General features: G+C 48.3%; 1 protein-coding gene across 7 annotated transcripts in view; it reads right to left on the bottom strand.

The window, feature by feature from the left end:
- Nucleotides 1-23,115, bottom strand: part of LOC127009053 (rho guanine nucleotide exchange factor 10-like) — a 169,310-nt gene that overhangs the window by 23,343 nt on the left and 122,852 nt on the right. Inside the window, exons 1-2 of one of the 7 annotated variants that reach the window (XM_050881745.1) lie at nucleotides 13,372-13,396; nucleotides 723-2,387 (exon numbers count right to left, since the gene is read on the bottom strand). The exons of 2 other annotated variants lie outside the window; for them this stretch is intronic. In XM_050881745.1, coding sequence (XP_050737702.1) covers nucleotides 723-2,124 — 1,402 coding nt within the window. In that variant the 5' untranslated portion in view covers nucleotides 2,125-2,387; nucleotides 13,372-13,396. Of the gene's footprint in view, nucleotides 1-722; nucleotides 2,388-13,204; nucleotides 13,229-13,271; nucleotides 13,631-23,115 lie in introns of those variants that run through there. 4 more of the 7 variants (XM_050881742.1, XM_050881744.1, XM_050881747.1 and 1 more) reach the window with 4 other exon arrangements.

The following is a 23,115-nucleotide window of genomic DNA, read 5'->3' on the forward strand; positions in this document are numbered from 1 at the left end:
AATTACCTCTTGAATATATATATATATATATATATATATATATATATATATATATATATATATATATATATATATATATATATATATATATATCACGGACTAATTATACCGTTCAAAGTGAGTTGTGACAGGGAGCCAATTCAATCTAACTCTGAGACATGCCCGTGTCAGCCACAATGGACATTAGCGCTCCCAGTGTAGGGCTGCGGGTGCGGGTGTCATGGGAAGTAACACCACCCGAGGTAGAGCGTTGCGGCACCACATTTTTTTTAAGAAGGTAGTTGTTATGTACATGTGCCTTACATGTACAGATGTACAGAAAACTATCGTTCTCCATGTCTGATAAATACGGAGACGAACACTACTATGGCTGCTGTCTCCGAAGGATTAGGGTTAGTGCACATGCGTGGGAAACGTAGCAGCTAATAACGCCGGTAGATATATGAAAGCAATACCTTCGATATGCAGGCAGGGAATTAACAGTTTCCAAGCTTATATTTCCAAAGTCATCGTCATTTGTGCCTTATAGTTACCCACAATATCATAACGATAGTTTTTTGCACACCTGTACAATAAGTATTAGCAGAGCATAAGTAGATACCACCACCATTGTGAGCGACAAGCAAGCAGGTGAACGAGAAGGCGTGAAATAGGCAGCACATGCAGGCGGCCGAGCACCAAGCAGAAACAGTGCCGCCGAACTACACAGGACGTCGCCTTACCACAGTCAGGGCCATTCCCCTCATTATTATCTCTCTCATTCCCATCTTCAATGGTCTCATAGATTGGTTCAGAGGTCGCGGGTGCGCCCCCACAGCCAGCTTCTTGTCTGCACACGCCACTTATGCTGCTCTCAAGGGCGTGACTTTCGTCGTTTGCGGGACCACTCCCTTCCCTCACTTCTCTAGGATAATCATAAACATGTTCAGCGTTCTCTGTCCCCACCTCTGGTGATGCAGAGACGCCGCCTCCTTGTGCTTCTGAAGGCGAGACTTGGTAATTGACGTATTTTGACTCTTCAGGAGGCACTGGCACCTCTCTACCCTTGATAACCGTGGCGTAGTGTGGCTCTCCGTCGATGATTTGTGGAGTGTCCTTGGTAGTATGGACTGCCGGCAACTCGTTGTCATTCTCTGCGGACTGGGGAACCTCTTGACCCAGATCTTCAATCTGATTTTCCCCGACAGCGATCTCGAGTTCATAGTCTTGGTCTGTGTCATGACCCAAAATGAGAACTGGATTTTCTTCGACCTGCTCTAATTTTACCTCATTTTCATCTGCATGTTCAACTACTGCATCTCCTTGATCACCTTGTTTAACCTCACGATCACTGATTGATAGCATAGCAGGATGCCCATTCGCAACACAATTATCGATGGTGACATCAAGGGTTTCTGAAGTTTCAGAAATTGTTTCTTTAGCCCTTCCATCATCCTCTACTTTCTGCAAAGAACACGAGTCATTTTGTTCTTCTTTTCCCTCCATCTCAGGATGCGGGTTATCAACACAAGAATTTTCGTGTGAGAGGCACGCATCAAGGGTCCCCTCAGAAACACCGATCTGTTGGGCGTCGTCTTCTGGAGCGAGGGCGATATGGGACGAGAGGAACAGAAGCGAAGGAGCGGTTCCCCTGCGGCAGTAGAGGCTATTCCCTCCCGTTTCCGTGGGCGGGTCCTGCCGGAACTCACAGGAATGTCGCCGCGCGCGGGTTGGGTTTAGGGCTTGTAACTCCGGCAGCACACGGCATATGGCAGTCATAAGGTCAGTGGCATCCTCATCCGTCTCCAAAGAGCACTCATTCCCTAGGTCGGGCTCATTCACCGGCTCTTTGTTCAAAGTTAACATGGTCTCTTCTGGTTCTCCACTTTGACTGGGTGTCTCTCTCTCGGAAGCAAGAATCAAGCACCCAGGGACGCCGATGTCCTCCCTCTCGTTGTTATTGCCGTCGCTGGTGAGGTGAAGCGGGAGGCTTGGAGCCTTCTGCCCCTCCAACATGTCATCCACCACAGCAGTAGTGTCGCAGCCGTCGCCGGAAACCTCGTCTTCCTCTCCTGTTACAGGCCTGTCAATGAGATTATCCTCGCCACACACTCTCTTGATGGTGGCCTTCATCTCTGCCTCCATCTGTCTCCAACCGTGGGTCTTTAACAACACTTCCGCGCCATTGTCCACTTCACACTCCTGTCCTCAAGGCACCGCCAGCACCACCACCACTGACTGACACGATACCGTTGCCGCCGATTACAGATTACACAACAACCATGTCAATGTGCATCGGCGAGGCTTGTTCCTCAACACGTAGTTGTTTCTGTTACATTTGCTAAACATTGTATTTCATCATACGCAGGAATATTTAATACACTTCGAACACTGATAATACCTTAAGTCTGGAAGCACAAAGGGGAAAATTGACATTAATGTACTGAAAATACCCATTATACATCAGAAGTACCACATACACGATACGTCGTTTACTACTAACAACGATCAGAGTGAATTTGAGCCTTTGTATGTGTGGTGACGGTGGGACAAAACATTGGAAAAAAAGTTTGCAGGTATGTATGTATTGCAACTGCCTTTATTATGTGATACACTTTTGTATTTATCTCATCCGTTTGCTCATTTTACCATCCATTATAGTGATACCCACTCCATCCCACTTTGGGCACTTCTCTAATTCCTTTCCAGAGACTGAGTCAATGGCTGTGTCTCTGATTTATATGTTGTGTCGGGGAGGATGCGCGTGTGCACGCGGCGCGCATTTCAGACTAGCCATCGTTAGGAGGATGGGAACAAGGGGAAGAGTAGAGGGGATTAGGTTGGAGGACGAGGGACGATAACTCCTGACACAGGGAAGAAAGAGTGATGGAGGGCCATTCCGCTCCCGCCCACCCATAACTTCTTGGGGAATGGGGGGTGAGTGAGGGGGTGAGGGGGGATCACAAGAGGAAGAGAGGGTGGAGAGGCAACGCACCCCTCCATTCCCTTTGCCTCCTACTGCCGCTCTACCCTGATGACCAATATCCTGAGGCCTCTTCCTGCCAGCCGTGTCGCCACCGCCTGCCTCCTCAGTCCTTCCTTCCTTCACGCTGACACTTTGCGGAAAAAAACTACGAAACCGGTTTCTTCCACACAAACCGGAGGAGACGCCCACTACCCGAGGTTCCGCCGCCTAATAATCTCAACAAGGCATGGATCGAGTTACAAGACGGCGGCAGCGGCACCAGACAGGCCCCGCCCCTCCCCTGGCACCCTCCTGCTGTGCCCCACTTCGACACACCTTAGAGTTGCGAAAAGGATCCGTTTGTGCAACTCTTCATAGTTACTGACGCTGCTGCACAGGAATTATTGATTTAAATCATTATAAACTGATATCACCACTTCCCCATTATTCACCCGACAGACACGAGACGCTATCAAACGTGACAACACCAAAGAGTAAGTGAAAAAACTGCGTCAGATGAAATATGATTTGATTCATGTCACTTCGTGCATCTTGAGTGATATCGAGCCATCGGTGGGAAGGCTGTGGCCAGGATACCAAGGAGCTCCGCCAAGGTTGTCGTGTTTTTCTTTAAATGGCCGTAACAGTAGGGCTGCGGCGAGCAGGGCATGATCCTGGCTAATTACGGGTTGTACTCGCGCTGCTGGGTGACAGTATGACGAGACGATCCTCGGCACCTTCACGGGGGGCATTTCAACTGTTTTTGTTTTCATCAAGCGTTCAGCAGCACACCCTTGTCTGAGGAGAAACATCGCTATTCCCGTGTCGCACGTACAGAGTGTGGGAATACGTATCCGTTACTCTAAATTCCTATCCTCCCCTACTTCCACTATAATGACCACCATGCTGGGTCTTCCTGCTCATGCGAGCACTGCCATATGCCTTCCTGCTGATGCCATTCTCAAACAATCCCTTCCTGCTTGTGCCACGTCACCAACGTCTTGTTACAAACACCCTTGTTGGTGCGTCTTGTGAGTGAGGTAAGCTGATTCAGCGGGTCTTGCCCAACAGTTTCTGACCAAGCGTGCCCTTGGCCGCTCCTTTAGACATAGTCGAGCCTACACACACACACACACACACACACACACACACACACACACACAAAAGCTAGTAAAAAAAAAGACTTCAAGCTGTGCTGAAAACTTCCTCCCCGCCCAGTGTCATGATGTGGCGCCTGACGCCTGACGCTCGTCGTCAGGTTACTAATTGCCGCAGCAGTGAGTGAGCAGCGCGGCGCCAGGTGAGCGGCTGAAGGCACGACACTGTGACTTTGGTAAAGATGAGGAAACGCTGTCTTTCTAACACTGATGGTTTACATCAAGTCACCCTCAGTGCACGATGCCTCTGTTACCTAACGTGGAGGGCGTCAAGTCTCAAAGGGATCTCATTATTCCAACTTTATTCCACGGGTGGTGTCGACGGCGCTGCTACGCATAAGTAAGACAGGAAAGGCAAGAGTTGGGTGGCCATGGTGGGGAAAGAGAACCTCGGTCGCCAGAGGCACTACCGCTAGACACGACCACGAGCAAGGCTTCAGCAGGGCCGCTTCGGATATTGTGAAATGTACTCTTCTACACGTAACCATAATCTCTTTCATGATGGAAATACATTAACATTCTCTCTCTCTCTCTCTCTCTCTCTCTCTCTCTCTCTCTCTCTCTCTCTCACACACACACACACACACACACACACACACACACACACACACACACACACACACACACACCTTACCTGCACCTGCCCTACTCGCCCACCACTTTTGAACCCGCGAAATCAACATGACGACCGAACACGCCAGCAGGTCAAACACACACACACACACACACACACACACACACACACACACACACACACACAAACACACACACACACACACACACATCTCCACCTCCTCACCGCCACTAGCACACGTTCAAGGGTCACACTTCCCGCTAACTGATATCGTGACCTCCCATCCTCCTCTTCCTCCATACCACGCCCCCAGAGCCTTTGGTGGAGCTGCAGGTGATGGTACCGAGGGAACACACGTAATAGAGAAGATAGACTTTGATAGAACGGGAAAGGGAAGGGCCATGGTAAGGTGAGGCTGGATATTTGCCAAGAGTTGTCAGGGTTCCTTCACGACACCACCACCACCACAATACCTGCACTCTCCTTCCCCCTCTTCCCCTCCCGCCTGCCTCACCAACATCATTCTCCTGGATGCTCAATAATAATGGACGTGAAAACAAGCTTGTTATGTGAGAGTCCTCCAAGCGATAATGACGGAGGACATGAGGGAGTTGATGAAAGCGGGAAACTGGTGTGTGTGTGTGTGTGTGTGTGTGTGTGTGTGTGTGTGTAAGAGAGAGAGAGAGAGAGAGAGAGAGAGAGAGATTAGTAGTAGTAGTAGTTTTCAGTAGAGGACAAAGGGGGCGGAGTACTAATGAATGCGTAACTCACACACTGCCACAAGGCGCATCACCACAGAGGAAGCACCGAACCCACAATGAACTACTCCTGCTTCCTCCTCCTCCTCAACCATCATTATCCACCTCCACCGCCGCACCTCCAACACACCATTATCACCACCACCAGGCACTGACACCCCTGCAGGGCCTGTACCACCAGTAGCAGCATTACCTCCATCACTACCGGCTTCCCTACTCCTCAACCATCCCCAATCCACCTCCACAGCCGCACCTCCAACACACCATTACCACCACCACCATGCACTGACACCCCTATACCACCACCAGCATCACCAGCACCAGGCATTGATTGACACCCCAGCACCACCACCAGCACCATTACCCCCATCACTATTGGCTCCCCGACAAGCACCTCACTCGTCACCATGTCAAAGTAGCACTCCCCGCCACCGCCACCAATACCCATTACTCTCCGTCAGCAGCCTCACGCGCCCGCTGCCAACAATGTTCATACACACTCATTAGCCGTATTAACCTTTATCGACAATCTCTCTCTCTCTCTCTCTCTCTCTCTCTCTCTCTCTCTCTCTCTCTCTCTCTCTCTCTCTCTCTCTAATAAACTGTGCGTCAGAGAGAAGACACTGGATTTTATCAACTTCAAAATGTAACTTTCTATGACTTCCTAGCACCCCGGGAAGGCAAGGCGAGGGCCCGCGTGCTATTCTCGTCTAATCAGCACGCTCGTTCAAGGGCGCCGAAGAAAATAAAGGTAAAACATGGCGCACTGTGACTTCAAATAGCGATGGGAAAAACGGCTGCAATTAAGTCTGGGGGGAACAATATTCACGCCGCGAAAACGAGTGAGTATGACGTCACTGCGTGGGAGCGTTCTGGCTGGGTGGCTGGCTCCGCCGTGGCCGCGGGGACAATCTCTCTCTCTCTCTCTCTCTCTCTCTCTCTCTCTCTCTCTCTCTCCAACGTTCATTACCGGCTTTTAAAAATAATAAATGGTGAAATATATTCTTTTCTGCAACTCCCCTCGTATTGCACCGTTCTCAGTTGCTGTTACCAATAGTTACGTGGTTTTAGGTCTCATTACAGTGGGCAGGCGGTGTACGGCTTGTTAATAAATGGGTACCTGAGGAGACCTGGGGAAGGTAAACTGTAGTAACCTGGATGTCACACTGGTCCTGTTCCGGGGTTGTTTCTCACTACAGGCTCAAGGGTCAATGCTACGGAGATGAGCACCGAGGCCACCTGCAGCTATAGCGTATGCCGCCAACTGTCTCTTAACACTGGATACGTTGCCATCGAGGATACAACCAACCGTCACATATTTTCAGTGCCATAATGAAACTGACTCCCTCTGTGCCCTTCTTCAACGACCACCTAATACGTAGAACGGAGAATTACTCTCTCTCTCTCTCTCTCTCTCTCCAATAGCTGTCAGGAGTGTGTGACGTCACTGACTTGACAAGGAGCAGACAACCATGTTCATCTTTTCCTAGATAAATAAATCACTTCAAAATAAGCTTATGGTTCTCCACTTCAGTTGTTCATTTCGTGCGGGGAGCAAATAAAGAGCCAACAGCATTAATGAGTAACGTGAGGAGGAAGGGACCATTGTGAACGGGTATGGAAAGGTGAAGGCTATGTGGTGACTCCAGGAGGCGGCTTCTGTGAACACGCCAAGAAGGATTTACCGAAGGATGACCTAACGTGCCCATGACGTCAGACGGAAAACAGGTTGTGTGGGTGGCGGTGAGAGGGAAAACATGTTACACAAGAAGGATGAGGTGCGGGTGAGAAGAATAAAAGAGTAGGAAATGAAGAGAGTGGGTGTTGCGGGATGGGAAGAGGGAAACAGCACTCGTAGAATGAGGAAAGGACATGAGAAAGTTAGAAGAAACACAAGATGATGTTAGTGAGAAGGACTGGCGGGTAGGCGAGTGGTGGGTGGGTGGGAGAGCGGGATGGAGATGAAGGTGTTTAGGCGGGAGGGAAGTGGTGGGGGGCCAAGGACAGGAAGGTAAGGAGGTGGAGTGGTGGAGGTGTTGGGGAGGAGAAATCCAGACCTGTTAACCCCACCACCACCATCACGTCTTTGCAGCCTCGACTATCCTTCCGCGTCCATTATGTAACTTATATAACAAAGGCTAACCTCGGCGATGCACCTTCACCGTTCCCGATACACACACACACACACACACACACACACACACACACACACACACACACACACACACGTATACAGGTGGGTGTGCCTGTGTAGCCCCGAGCGTCTCCAGCCAGCCAGCCGACCCTCCGTTCCCTTCTCATGCCACCAGGAACAGCCCGAGTTCATCCTGACGCACCCGCACGCACATCACCCTTTACCTTCCACATCCCACTTGGACTCAAGGACTCGCACTCTATGTCACCCTACGCACCCCTCACCGTCCTCCCACGCATCATAGTGCCCAAGACGCCCATCAAATGAGTTCTCTCTTCCCTGGATACTACTAGCTTGACTTTACGAGCCATCTGGCGAGCTGCCGCATCTAGACCCGCCGGCCATTCTCATTCCTCATCTCTCACCGCCTGCGTCTTACTCCTCCCGACACGTAAGCAGTTTTAAGTAGAATTTGTTAGCCACAGCGTAACCTTGAACCTTTTTTCCCACCGTTCTGGCGTTCAGGCCGTCACTCCCTCGCCAACTCCTGACAGCGTTGATAATTGATGACGTACGGCAGCGGGGCAGCAAGCACGGCGTCGGGTGTGTCGGGTCCGTGTTATTCTGCTGCTGGCGCGACTGTCAACGAAAACTCGCGGACCGACCGGCCAGTGTCAACAAAGGCGCACTGTGAGATGCTGCAAAAAGTTCCTCCGTGTCATTCTTATACACACACACACACACACACACACACACACACACACACACACACACACACACACACCAGGAAAATATGTTGAATTCAGTGAAATATAATCTCTGTACAGTTTTGTTGTTGAAGTTCAAGCTTTCTGCTGCCTTTCATTGAAGTTAACACGCAGTTTATTCTTATTCTTATTCTTATTCTTATTCTTATTATTATTACTATTAGTTGGAATAGTAATAACACACACACACACACACACACACACACACACACACACACTAAATCACCGCTGTTTGCTCCATTCACGGGCGGAACGCGGCAGCCAAGGGACTCGCGTAACAGCCCCGTAATTACTGGTGACTCAGGCGCATCGAGTGTGTCGCAGGAGGAAGGCCGCATTTGGAACCCTACGAATGATGTTAACGGAAACCAGGCGACAGGAGATTTGGAGGACAAGAGGAACCCGAGGAGGAAGGAGAGGAAGGAAAATAACTGAACGAAAGCGATCCAGGAACTTCCGTAAGTGGCTGCACGTGCCTTCGGGACTGACTGGCTGGGCGAGGCGAGGCGCGGCGCAAACAAACAGGTGAGCGGGTGTGAGGGAGGTTACCTAACTTGGTCAAGCAGCCAGGCGGATGGCGACGTGTGAGGCATTCAGTGGAGGTTGTATTGTTGTATTATTAAGAGAATCCACGCATGTCTCCACGAAGCACGCGATCACCTGTCTACGAGGAAACCAATCGATTGTATGACGAGTCTCTGGCACGTGAAATGAAGGGGAAAACGGAGCCCGGTATGTTACAGGTTGTGTGTGAGTGGCTGTATACGCTAGCAGTCCTACAGGGAACCAGTGATCTGTCTAGGACTCTGGGCGATCACATCCGTGTCCTTGGCCTTAATGCCCATGGCGCGTCTTATTCAGGGACAAAGCGCCATTGCACACTCCATATTACACAGTTATGAAACACGCGTGCATTGTGAGCAGCGTGTGATAACATGAATGTAACAAAACGTGACGCTGTGAAAAGAATATGCGGGGAATATTATGTTCACAAGTTTAAATCTCTCTCTCTCTCTCTCTCTCTCTCTCTCTCTCTCTGTTTCTGTCCGCCGTTACGCTGTGCAAGGCATGTGGGCGGGGGGCGGGGGGGAGTATGGTCGCCCTGCTGGAGTGGCCGCGAGACGTGACGCATCAACTGTGACGGTGTAATTGTGACTCAGTGTTTGCTTCCACCCGTGCACGAACTGGCCAGCCCTAACTATATACCTGCCTGCCTGCCTGCCTGCCTGCCCCCACCTCTCTCTCTCTCTCTTTAGTGTGTGTGTGTGTGTGTGTGTGTGTGGATCCCTTTCTTCTTAAGGAAGCGAAAACACACACACACACACACACACACACACACACACACACAGGAAGTCACAAACATACACACACTCATATACAGTCACACGACCCACAGGCAGAGGGAAGGGTTACATTGGATCTCTCTCTCTCTCTCTCTCTCTCTCTCTCTCTCTCTCTCTCTCTCAAACACACACTACCACTGCTAGCCTGCAATTTAGGGTGTGTTGCGTCATGAGGATTGCCCAGATCTTCCGAGGGCCCGCCGGAGGATCTGTTCAAACTCTATCAAGGGCATGCAATGGAGAGCGATGACATACCTTCCATTATTATTATTATTAGTGTTATTATTATTATTATTATTATTATTATTATTATTATTATTATTAGTGTTATTATTATTACTGTTGTTGTTTGACGGTCTATTTGTTTCTATATTCCGTTTTTGTGGGGCCAATGAAGGAGTGACTCTGATCTTATTTTGGAGAGTGGATGGGTAACCTGATATTGGTTCATCCTGCATTTATTTTTTTGCCCTCTCGCTCACTTACACACACACACACACACACTCCAACTCTCTCTCTCTCTCTCTCTCTCTCTCTCTCTCTCTCTCTCTCTCTCTCTCTCTCTCTCTCTCTCTCTCTCTCTCTCTCACACACAGTTTACTCAAAAGGTTATCATATCCGCTCCCCTTTAACAAAAGAATTATATATACAAAGAATCGTATGACGTTATCTGTCTCCGTAGCGCATTAAGAGGAAGCCAACGATGAAGAACCTAAAGAAGAAACAAAGAAGGAAAGAAGTATGAAGAGAAACAACAGGAAGCCAGAACATGCACAAACGGAGAACAAACACATGGAATAGTAGCCTTCAGTATACCCACCACCACCACCACCACCACTGCAGGCTACTCCGTTCCACTCCACCACCGCCAGAACCACCACCTCCTCCTCCTCCTCTGCCTCAGTCCCTCGCTTCAGTTTTCACCCTCCGTCACTTTCACAACGATTCTGTATTCTGGCTGTGTCCGGTCCGAGTAAGGAAGACCCTCACCCCCACCCCAGCCCCCTAAAGGACTGTCCGGCGCCCTACAGGGTCACGCGTCATCTACAGGACCTAGACGGAATCCTTTTGACCCCTTTATGCAACTGCCCAACGTATCCGAGACTCTGCTGCACGGCTCTCCTCTCCTGCATCCTTGATCTCTCTCTCTCTCTCTCTCTCTCTCTCTCTCTCTCTCTCTCTCTCTCTCTCTCTCTCCGCTGTACCGACACACAATACCTTTATCTCCCCAACAGTAAGAGCATTCGAGGCTAAGTTGAACGCATTACACGCTCACTGAGTTTCGACCCTAAAGTATTTATAATGTTCATTCTGCCTTTAAAGGATTACCGTTTTATTCTCCTTTAGCTACTTTTTTTTGTTTCTATTTAAGACTAAGATTTGAGGAGTTGTTTTAAGATATTTTTTTTTCTTTACAGTGAGAGATTAGTGAACGTGATTATGATGCTTGATGGCTAATGAGAGAGAGAGAGAGAGAGAGAGAGAGAGAGAGAGAGAGAGAGAGAGAGAGAGAGAGAGAGAGAGAGAGAGAGAGAGAGAGAGAGATTGGGAAAACTTTACGTAAAACAAACAAACAAATCAGCATGACCCCCTTCCACATTGGCCTCGAGGCAGATGGAGGCCCTCATCTCCTCCACCACTTGCACCACCACCACCTCCACTACCACCACTTCATCATCATTACTACCACCATTATCATTATCTTCACTACCAGTAACTCTTCCACCACCACACTACCATTCCATCCCCTCCACCACCACCACCACCACCACTTGAAGCATCACACTACCGTCTCCAACACCGACTCTTCCACCTCCACCAGCAACCCTTTTATTGCTCCTACCACCACTTACTCCACCACCAGAACTAGAACGAGAAGGGAAGTCCTCCTCCACACAGCGTCTCATTACAAGCTCGAGTTACACACACACACACACACACACACACACACACCAAACATCCGTCAAGAGATTACTTTATGTCCGGGTCTTGAATTGTCGTCGTGCATGCTGAATAGTTCTCTCTCTCTCTCTCTCTCTCTCTCTCTCTCTCTCTCTCTCTCTCTCTCTCTCTCTCTCTCTTACCCAGACACACACTTTCCTACAACAAAATTAGGCAAACACTTCTTGAAATAGACACATACTCCCCTCCCCCTCTCTTGCAACACAGCTAACAAACCAAAGTGAAGAGCGAGGACGCTTCGAAACTTCCCGTCTAAAGAGAGGGGTGGAAATGATTGTGTGTGTGTAGTTTGGGAGAATGAAAGATGTCGAGTTCCCGGACAATCACGACGGTCAGGAGATGAAGGTCAGGCCTCGAGGCACCTCCACGACCACACCTTCGAGGCTTCAATTGTTCCGCCCATGTCTCGCCTCGTCTCGCCCTCACTCACTTCTACGACTCATCCTCTCATTTTTTCTCGTCTCCGTCCTCCCACATGATTCTGTAACACGCAGACTATTCTCGTTCTCAGACTATTCAAAAGTAATAAAATAAACTGTTCATACTTGTTTCTTGCCCCATGCATATACATTTTTTTTATTTTCGCTTTTACTCGTTCCATCCGGTTTCGTCTTCTTTTTCCGGCATAACTTGATAACCTCTGTAAACTATTGCCACCTCTTCTCGATAGTTCAGAGATACAAGAGTTCCTCCCTCTTGTAACTGTTTGGTTTCTTCTCTCTCTTCCCCACCATCTTGTTCCCACTCCTCACGTCCATCCACAAAACTATTACAGGTCCTAATCTAAAGTTCAGATTGACACAACGAGTTCCTCCTTCTTTTACCTAACTGATTTTGTGTCCTCCCCATCATCTTGTTCCATTCCTTCTCGCGTTCATCCGCAACTTTTTGTAACTCAAACTATTATCGAGCCTAGTTGGTAATTAATACTAAAACATACTTCTCCCTTTTCCTACATAATCTTTCCCTTGACTTTCACCAGCAAATACTGATGACAAACAACAATACGATAAGAGCGAGGCTTTGCGGAGGAGGAGGAAGAGCTGAGTAGGGGACAAGAGGGGTGACTCGTCTCTCCCTTCTGCTCAACTTTTACCCCGGCGGCGGCATAAAAACCTTTAATCATTTCCTATTTCACTCTCCCTTGTTCACCCCCTCGATCCACCAACTCCTCCTCCTCGTCGCAGCTCGCTCGGCACTGCACCTCACTGTTCCTCTGACCTTCGGGGGCTCTTAGAAGGGAGGGACATGTTGTCAGCGACCCACCGCTCAGGTACCTTACGACACACTTGCTTAACCAACCGCACAAGGAAGCTTTTTTTATTGTGCGTTTCACTAACTCGAAGGACTCAATGGGAGAAAGGTTTCATTGGTTATTGATTTTCATACAACGAACGACTAACTATTCACTGGCGACTTGAGTTTCTCCTGCGATGCGTTATTCCAGGAAGACGTCGAGGTCACTTTCAAATAGTTCTGCACACTGTTATTACCACCAAAACTTTTCCTCTCACATTTCTCTCAATGTACTTTTATTTTCACTGTTTTCACCGCACCACACATACCACAACGGAATAACGCACTCCACATTTCACTATCCGCACGTTCTGTCATTCTGTCACTTCTATTAACTTTTGGTTCCTCTGACAGCCACACTTGCCAGCAACAAAGGTAAACACGACAGGTGCGGGCGGCGGGTAGCTGCAGAGGTAAGAACCCTTGCGCACCCAACCTTCCTGCCCGGGCGTCGCAGCGCTACTGAGTCTGAATAGAAATGGCTGGCCTGGCCCTGCCGCCCTGGGACGTGGGGCTCCGCTAGTCTGGTGGAAGGGTGGAGGAGTGGCGGTGGTGGTGGTGGTGGTGATGACGCCAGGCAAGCGGGAACACCCAGCCAACCAACCGACAGCGAGGAACAATCCCTCCCCACTCCCCCGACAGTTTAAAGAGGCTGCGAGGGTTACATGTAAATCTATCATGCAGTAACAAGTGATAGGTGATTGGTAACAGGTGAGTGCATGGGAGATGGAGCCAAAGAGGAAATACGCCTCTAAGGTATGTGAACCGGTAATAGGGACTGTGTGGGGGAGGGGCGGGGCGGAGGAGGAGGAGGAGGAGGAGGAGGCGGAGGAGGATGTGGGTGTAAGTGGACGATGGTTTGAGTCCGGTAGGTTTGAAAGAGAGAGAGAGAGAGAGAGAGAGAGAGAGAGAGAGAGAGAGAGAGAGAGAGAGAGAGAGAGAGAGAACCTGTCGTATTACTACAAGATTGATTACGTACTTGAATCAATCATTTCTGTCCCCAGAAGTAAATACATTACATCATGCCTCGAAATGGATACCTTCCAAACACACACACACACACACACACACACACACACACACACACACACACTAAAATGATAAAAAACGGAAAAACATGTATCCATCTGAAAACAATACACGTAAAATTGTACAATTTATGATAAGGTCCCCCCCAAAAAATCAATAATAGAACTTCAAGATTTTGTTACACCGAACCATATTTAACTAAGGAATGAGAGAGAGAGAGAGAGAGAGAGAGAGAGAGAGAGAGAGAGAGAGAGAGAGAGAGAGAGAGAGAGAGAGAGAGAGAGAGAGAGAGAGAGAGAGAGAGAGAGCATGCACGTGGACTAGCTCAAGATATCCGTCCACAATCTGGTCCTCCAGGCGGCAGATTTACGCAGGTGTTTCAAGGGGCGGGAAGAGAATGACTTAAGCGATTACAGGAGGAGGAGGAGGAGGAGGAGGAGGAAAATGTGTTAAGAGATACCGTAACTATAAATCCAGGCTGTCTGTCGACTCTCATGACTTTCTTCTCACCTAAAGAATGCAAGAAAATATATATTGCAGACCGCCAGGCGAGTGGGGGCGTTAGTGATTCGGCAAAGACTGACAACGAAGGGAGTAGATGTGACAGGCCAGAGAGCAAGCCGCGCGGCACTCCACTAAGTACTGCTCGGCGTCCCTCCCCGTGCCGTTTTTTTTTTATATTTTTTTTTTATGTGGTGAAATGTGATTCGCGGAAGACTCGGCTTTCTCAAGAGGCTTCCAGGAGTCTTCTTAGTGACCGCTCCTCCGCCTCTCGACGTACCTAAGGGCACTTTGGGAGAGCGCGTACACACAGACATGCCCACATCCATTTAGTTTTCTCTCTCTCCGTGGGTGTGGCGAGAGCTGTTCACCTGATGTTCACCTGAAGCCGCCATCGTCACAATCCGGTTCTAAGGCGGAGGAGAGTGGCGACCCGCTGGCTGGTGCCCGCGATGACCAGAGGACGGGGAAGGGCAGAGGAGGGAGCTGCAGACGTGGGAGGTGGGGGTCTTTGGGGCAGGGGTAAGGGGGGTAGGACTGAGGTAAAGAGGGGGCTGGAGAAGGGGGAGGTGGGAGTCTGGAGCAAGGGGAAGAGGGTAGGACTGGGGTATAAGGGGGATGAGGAAGGGGTAAGGAGGGGGCTGCAGAAGGGGGAGGTGGGGGTCTTTGAAGCAAGGGAGAGGGGGGAGGATTGGGGTATGAGACTGGGGAGTGTGGTGACAGAGGGGAATAGATCTAAGGATAAGGAATGGAGGCTTTGAAGATGAGAGGAACATGGGGAAAAAGGAGACGAAAAGGAAAGAGGCTTACAAGGAGTGAAGGAGAAAAAGAGGAAGAGGCTGGATGGAGCGCGTATGTGGGGAGAGAGGGAGTTTGGAGGCAGGGATGGGGAGGCGTAGGAGAGGTGCGTGTGTGGAGGAGACAGAGGTGAGGGCTTGGCAGATATGAAGATGGCTGATGGGCGGGAGATGCTGAGTGACATGGATGGGGAGAAGGAAAGGGGGAGTAGGGCGAGGGGACGGTTTTTGCACGAGGTTATGATGGGGTTGTTGGATCTGCTGAAGGAGGAGAGGAGAGGGGTTGGCGGGAGGGAGATGTGGGGGAGGCAGTTAGAAGAGGGAGGGGAAACGTCTAGGCTCTTTCTCTCCCTCTCATGGCCGGAGGAATGAGCCAAATTAGGTGATGAGAAGGCGAGAACAACAAAGGAGTCTGGCGGACGAGACTGAGGGGAAAAATGCAGATACGAGATAGAAATGGATCCGATAAGGAATTACTTTTCGATCATAGGGAAGGAAGGAAGTATGATAATCAAGGAACAATCAAGGAGGAAATATTTAAGATAAGACGGAATTAGGAAAATCCGAGAGGGGAAAACACAGATACTTACACAAGAATAAAGGAAGGATGAAGAAGAACAAACAGGACATTAGGAGTGCGACGCTGAATAAATAAAAGCAAAATGGCCTTTCTATTATATTTAAAAATTTACACTTGATAATCACAAGAAATGTTTTTCCATCGTGTGATTCTTTGCAAAAATTTTACTGAAAGGAAAATTTACCTGCCTCGTTGGTTTCATTTTTAGTGAACAATAGATGAAAAAAAATATATATATAAAACCCTTTCGTGCGCGGGACCTGGTATCATGCTGCATTTTCTAAACATTCCCGAAAAATACAACTTGTTTTCTATCTTGCCACCCAGTAACTATTTATATACGGCGGGGTATAGCAAACAGGCGAAAAACAGCCAAATTTGTATCGCGTGAGTTTCTTGAGGGCAAGCGATCGATGCACTAAGCCGCTGGGATGACTAACGCCGTGAACAAGAAACACTGCTTACCGCGTCGCAGGTGTGTGTGTGTGTGTGTGTGTGAGAGAGAGAGAGAGAGAGAGAGAGAGAGAGAGAGAGAGAGAGAGAGAGAGAGAGAGAGAGAGAGAGAGAGAGAATGGCCCAAACTTAACCAATGACATTCCGAGAAGATTGAGACATGGAGACTTGACGGCGCCAGACTGATGTCACAACACAGCGTCGCAAGCAAGACAGTAAAAAAAATGCAACTGGTAGCGAGAAGAGACGAACACCAAGAGTAAATAATAATAATGCGATCATACAACGCGGAAAAAAGAACCGGTTTGACTACCTTCTTCCTGCTCAAGAATCTAATAGAACCGGTGCCATTCACCCATCCAGGTACCTCAAGAACGAGTGAAACGAACCAACAGAATCATAAATACATAGACGAGAGTAATGGAGATGGAGGAAGAGAACGAAATATACAGGAAAGGAAGGAAAAGGGGTTGAAAGCAGACGTAACTGATGCATTACTTTGAAGGGAGAGGGAAAGGAAGAGGAAATTGAGATACAGAATAAGAGGAAGGGAGAAGAAGAGAGGGAAAAGCAGGGAGATGAGCCAAAGCTTCATACGGAAAGGAGTAAAGAGAAAACTAGATGGAAAAGGAAAGCAGTGGAGATCAGAAAGAGGGAAAGGCAAAGGAAAATTATCCACTACTATAAGAAATTTGTAAAGGATAAGCCCCGGTGTATCACTTTCAATTAATAAGGTTTCCAGGAGCATGAAGCCTCATCCATACACTCTGATCCCACGAGGCAGCAGACGAGGTATCAAATGTCAAAGAGCGGTTGGCGAGGGAGGGGTGGCGGTGAGGCTGGCGTGGGAGAGAGCCGTGGTGGGGAGGCTGCGAAAACTGAAGAGAACTGAGGTGAAGTAGGAATCGAATCGGAGACTGTTGCAAGAGGTACAGGAGGATCAGGGAGGGTTAGGAAGAGTCGAGGAAAATACGAGTCTGGGAGGGAGAAGAAAGTCAGGAAATGTCAAGGAGAATGAGGGAAAGATTTATTGTTATTTTTTTTACAACAGAGGAGACAGCTCAAGGGCACAAAAAAAGGAAACACTAATAAAAGAAAGCCCGCTACTCGCTGCTCCTACAAAAAAAAAATCAAAAGAGGTGGCCGAAAGAGAGGTCAATTTCGGGATTGTTGATAATAGCCCATGAGAGGCTGTAAACGGTAGAGAAGTTAGCAGGAGTAAAGGAAAATAAGCAGGCAGCATCATGTCCGGGAGAGTTATGGAAATCGGTTGATGGAGTAAGTTACAGATGGCAGAGTGGCGCATATGAGTCGATGGGGTAAAATAAGGACGTGAAATAGCCGCAGAGGGCCAGGGAGAGCAACGGAGAATCAGGGAAAATAGGAGTGTCTGAAGTGTGCTGAGACAGAGCTGGCAGGCTGAGGAAGTCGGGGAAAGAAATAATAAGTAAGCGAGAGCAACGTAGTCAAGGATAGTCTAGAAGAGTCAGGGAACACAACTGAGACATACGAGGAGAGTTCGGGAGAGTTGAATGGAGAATGAGGGAGAATTTGGAAGCGTCGGCGTGTCAGGAGACGAGTGGGTGCGACAATTTGTCATATTATACAGGACGCGACGGTCATCTCCATTTCATAAAGCAACTGAGCCCACGAGGCGCTACGCTGGGCTGCGGCGGGAGTGTGTGACGCAGGGGAGGGAGTCAGAAAAAGAGTTTGAGGGATAATGAAGCAGTGTTGAACAGACTTCCAGTTTTGCGACTCAGTTCTCTGGCGGGAATTACCCTCACGAACCGTTTGCAAGATTTTTGAGTAGAGGGGTTGGAGATGAGAAGAAGAGGGGGGAAAGGGAGAAGAAAGAGGAAAAGGTTTGCAAGGAATGAAGGGAAAAGCGAGGAAGAGGCCGGATGGAGCGTCTGTGTGGGGAGAAGAGAGTTTGGAGGTAGGGAGAGGTTGTATACTGTAGAAAAGTATTACCAGGAGTAGATGTGTTTCGCGCGGCGTTACCTATGAATCTGTGTGTGTGTGTGTGTGTGTGTGTGCCCTGGTTTCGTGATGACGAGTTAAATAACAAGAAAGGAAGGAGAGAGAGAGAGAGAGAGAGAGAGAGAGAGAGAGAGAGAGAGAGAGAGAGAGAGAGAGAGAGAGAGAGAGAGAGAGAGAGAGAGAGAGAGAGAGAGAGAGAGAGAGAGAGAGAGAAAGGCATGGACATAAGAAAATAACGAATAAAAGCAAAACGGAAAGTAAAGGAATGTGAAAACGGGTGACACTCAAGAAGGTAAGCTGGAACGCCGAAAGGTAAACAGAGGAAGGAAAGAGAAGCTAAACAGGAGCAGTCAAAAAGTGAATAGAAGAATAAACGGAGTTGTAAGATGGAAGGTGCGCAGGATATATGAAAAATACTAAAATATAATACTAATAAAGAAAATTAAAGTTACAAGGTAAACAAACAAACAAAAAACAAAAGAGCGTCGGATATTGAAAACCTCCGCCAAGACTGAGCAATCCACCTCCCCACAAAAGATCCTATACATAGATCCTTCAGCGGCGAGGCAAACCGCATAATCCAGTGAATACTATTATTACCCACCATATTTTTTTTACAACAAAGGAAGCAGCTCAAGGGCAACAAAAAGGTGTAGAAAAAAAAATCAGCTAATCGCTGGTCCTACGAAAGATGAAAGTAAAGAGTCGCCAAAAGAGAGGTCAACTTCGGGTGGAGAGGTGTCTTGATTTAGAATACTGATTTTGAAGATGGCCGCTATCATTTAATCAGTTATAGTTTTCATTGAGTTTTATTGAAAAGCTACTACTACTACTACTACTACTACTACTAGTATACCTAATATATAATAATGAAAATAATACCAGCACCAACAACAACAATGTCAGTTTCCACAACAAGGAACACGTCGCACCGGGCAAGACCCAGCAAAGGGAGTTCTCGGCTGCCAATGACCCGTGCCTGCCTCCCTCCCTTTGTCCTCCTCTCTACCCATCCCCTCCTCCCCATTTGCCTCCCTCCCTTTGTCCTTCCCCCTCCCTCCCTCCCTCTGTCCTCCCCAACACCTATCCCCTCCCTCCTGTCTGTGCTGAACGACACACATCACCACCACCGCACGCCACCTACACGAGTTTCCAGCACACACACACACACACACACACACACACACACAAAGAGAGTATAGCATGCCAGATCACCTGATTTTCATGGCTAAGAACAGGTCTCGGTGATGAAGAGGAGGAGCAGGAGGAGGAAAACGAGAAGAGAGAAAGGAGGACCCCACATGCGAGGCGTCGAGAGTGCTGGACGTGGACAGACCAGGCGACCGAGTGGCCAGCCAGCGCCGCTCCTCCTCCTCCTCCTCCTCCGTTACTGCACGCTTCACCGCCCCCCGCACCTGTCCCCCGGCCACCACATGAACTCACTCTCTCCCCACTCCACAACCTACCAACGAACTCCACTGGGCCGTTGTTAGAGCCATTTCCACCCATTCTATACAAGTCCTGCTCTACGCCGCCACATGAACTCACTCTCTCCCCACTTCACAGCCTACCAACGAACTCCACTGGGCCGTAGTTAGAGCCATTTCCACCCATTCTATACCAGTCTTCCTCTACAGGTTCTTCCCTCCACGATACTTCATGCTGTAGCTCCTTTTCCTTGGTCTTTTTTGCCTTTCAGCCTCATCCTAAATGGTTTTCTCGTTCATGGTCTTGTAATGTCTTTTTCCTCACTAGAATTCTGATCCTCTTTTCTACTTATCATCCTTCTTGTATTTCTATTCCCTTCACAATTACATCACCTCGAATAGTAGCTCCTTTTACCATTTTACTCCTTGTCCTAAATGGTTTTCTTGTCCATGGTCATGTAATATTTTTCCTTCTCTTTTCCGATGCCAGAATTCCCATCCTCTTCCCTGTTCCTCATCCTTCTTGTATTCCCATTCCCCTCGCAGTTATATATATGGTGTTACAAATCCTCGTGCAGTCCCTTCCTCCTTTTCAGACCCTCGCTCCACTCCGCCTCCCCTCGTAATCCTCGTCCTCGGCCAGGTAAGCCAGTGGTCTCGGCGGGCGTCTAATTTCAACTCCCCTGAATATACACGGCCCCGAGCAGCCCTTATCGAGTGATCCGGCGATTTACAGGGAAATGAGAACTCCAAGTGAATCGGTCCCCAGCCAAAGGTCAAATTCAGAGAGCAGAGCAGGCAAGTGGCGGGCAGGTGGAAGGTTGAAGCCCCGTGAGCATGAGGGAAAGGGAGAGAGGGAGCGAAGGTGGGCGTTAGAAAGGCAGGTTAATGAAAGTGTGTATGAGAGAGAGAGAGAGAGAGAGAGAGAGAGAGAGAGAGAGAGAGAGAGAGAGAGAGAGAAAAAATATTTTACGCACTGGTACATTCATATTTGTGACATGAATACTATATTCAGTCTGTCTGCATACCGCCCCCCCTTTCTCTCTCTCTCTCTCTCTCTCTCTCTCTCTCTCACCTTGAACGCTCGCTCCTTTCAGACGGTGCTTCAGTTACGTCCTTCCTTCTTCCCTGCCTTCCACGCTTCATCAAGTTACCTGGCAGTTAAAGCATTCTAACTTGCGCGGTGCATCACTACCCGCGCGGGAAAGGTAAAGGTGAAGTTGAGGCCTACCTTGGCTACACCACGGAGGAGCGGGGGAAAGGCGACCCCTAATATGAACCTTTATTCATAAAACATATACGTGTAACGCCCGCGATGAAGTATTCGGCGGCTCGTCAACTTAACGGAGGTAACCAAACACAATTTAACATTGAATGAGCAGAATAAATGGACTTAAGAAAGACAACTTGAGTTAACTGTGGACTGCATTATTAAATTTACTGTCTTGCATAACCATTATTTTTTTTTTTATAAATTGCGTCTTTATTTGTATTTTCTGTCTTCTTTTTTCATGTAGATATGATCTGTATAAAAATAAAGCAATCATCAAATTCTATTTTAATGACTTCGTAATGTTATTTCCTAATCTTATAATTACACCATATGTTAACTGATGGCTTTAATGTTCTATTACATCATCATCCATTGAGACCATTCCTTAAAGTACCTCAAATCTTATGAGTTAATATTTGCATTCCATCGAGTTTCTGTGAACACCTTCCTTTGTCTTCAATCTTTCCATCACCATAATTAATATTTTCATTAGATCAACCAACATGTTACTGGATGTCATCACGTTTCAGCTCTTCCCTCGCCTTCTGCTTTCAACATTGAAGAGACATTTCATTCCCTTCCATTTCATCACTACTACAATAACGAAATTTCCTGTATTATTTCATTATTCATCGTATTGTTTCCATTCTTTCCTCGCATTTATTCATATCGTCTCTCCATCCGCTAAATGAATGGGAATTAAATTATGGTTCTCTGCTGTTTTCTTTCCAGTGTCCATTTTATTTCCTCTTTCCAGTACTTAGCCTGCTGTTTTCTGTCCTACTTTGCTTACTCTCACACGTTGTCACCGTCCGCTTCATCATCCTTTTCTTCACATCCAAACGTTTCCCGCGCCGCCCTGACCTCATCCTTTTCCAAGTTGAGCGGACATCGATGTGACGGCGGCGACGGAAGCGACCTGACATTTGTGAAAACAAAGGGAATGTCTGGCTTTCTTACGCCACTGTCTTGGTCTTTCCTTTGGCCGAGACACGTATCCGACCAAAACACACACACACACACACACACACACACACACACACACACACACACACACACACACACACACAAAGGTCGTAGCATTCGTATGTATTTAAATAATTCAAGTTCCATTATTATTCTATTTATCACTGTGAACTTGCTCAATGTATTCTCTTCCTCCATCTTCCTCTTCATAGCAGTTTCCCTTATTTTCTTATTAATGTCATTATCATTATCATCATTATTACGGTTATCATTATTGTTGTTGATACTACCCCTCCTCCTCCTTCTACTGCCATTGTTCTTTCCCCTCACCACGGCTACCTGACGAGCAACGGTCCCCGGGCTTGATGGTGCCACAAAGACCATTACTGTGGCCTCTTACACCAACACAGACCACCCCTTGGCCCGCATGGCTCCTGGCACCCACACCCGCACCAGGCCCTCCTCTCCCTTACTGCCAAACAATGTCAACGTAATACCACTTTCCCACACTCCCTTACCGCACTCCCGCAAACATCTCCACCATTCTTATCGTCATGACCTACACCCACACTCCCTCTCTCTATTCCGATACTAATTAACATTCCTCTTACTCCTACTTACAGGTACCGACATTACTCATCCACTCCCACTTCCTTCCACTCCCATGTTCCTCGTAGTCATCCACCTCCCCCCTCCCCCTACACACACACACACACATAACCCCATCACTCACTCCTCACTGCCAACCAACGCCTCCAAAAAGTGTTAATGATTTGTTTTTGTTTAGGTTTCCTCCCTCTTTTAGTGCTACAACTCTACACCAAAAGAAAGCAAGAAGCACACACACACACACACACACACACACACACACACACACACACACACACACACACATCCAGGAGAGAGAGAGAGAGAGAGAGAGAGAGAGAGAGAGAGAGAGAGAGAGAGAGAGAGAGAGAGAGAGAGAGAGAGAGAGAGAGAGACGTAAGGGGGAAGCGGAAAATCGTGGGGAGCGTCTTCGAAGTGCTTAAAAGCTTAAGAAAAACAAGACTTGGCGTCCAAATGACATGGGAGGAGGAGGAGGAGGAGGAGGGCCTGAGCCAACGCAGCACAGCAGGACAGGTTTGGCAGGGCCCCTCCCACTTCGCTACACTCACTCTCTGCAAAAAGA

Source organism: Eriocheir sinensis, chromosome 39 (assembly GCF_024679095.1).
Source record: "Eriocheir sinensis breed Jianghai 21 chromosome 39, ASM2467909v1, whole genome shotgun sequence".
In the NCBI taxonomy this organism is placed as follows: domain Eukaryota; kingdom Metazoa; phylum Arthropoda; class Malacostraca; order Decapoda; family Varunidae; genus Eriocheir; species Eriocheir sinensis.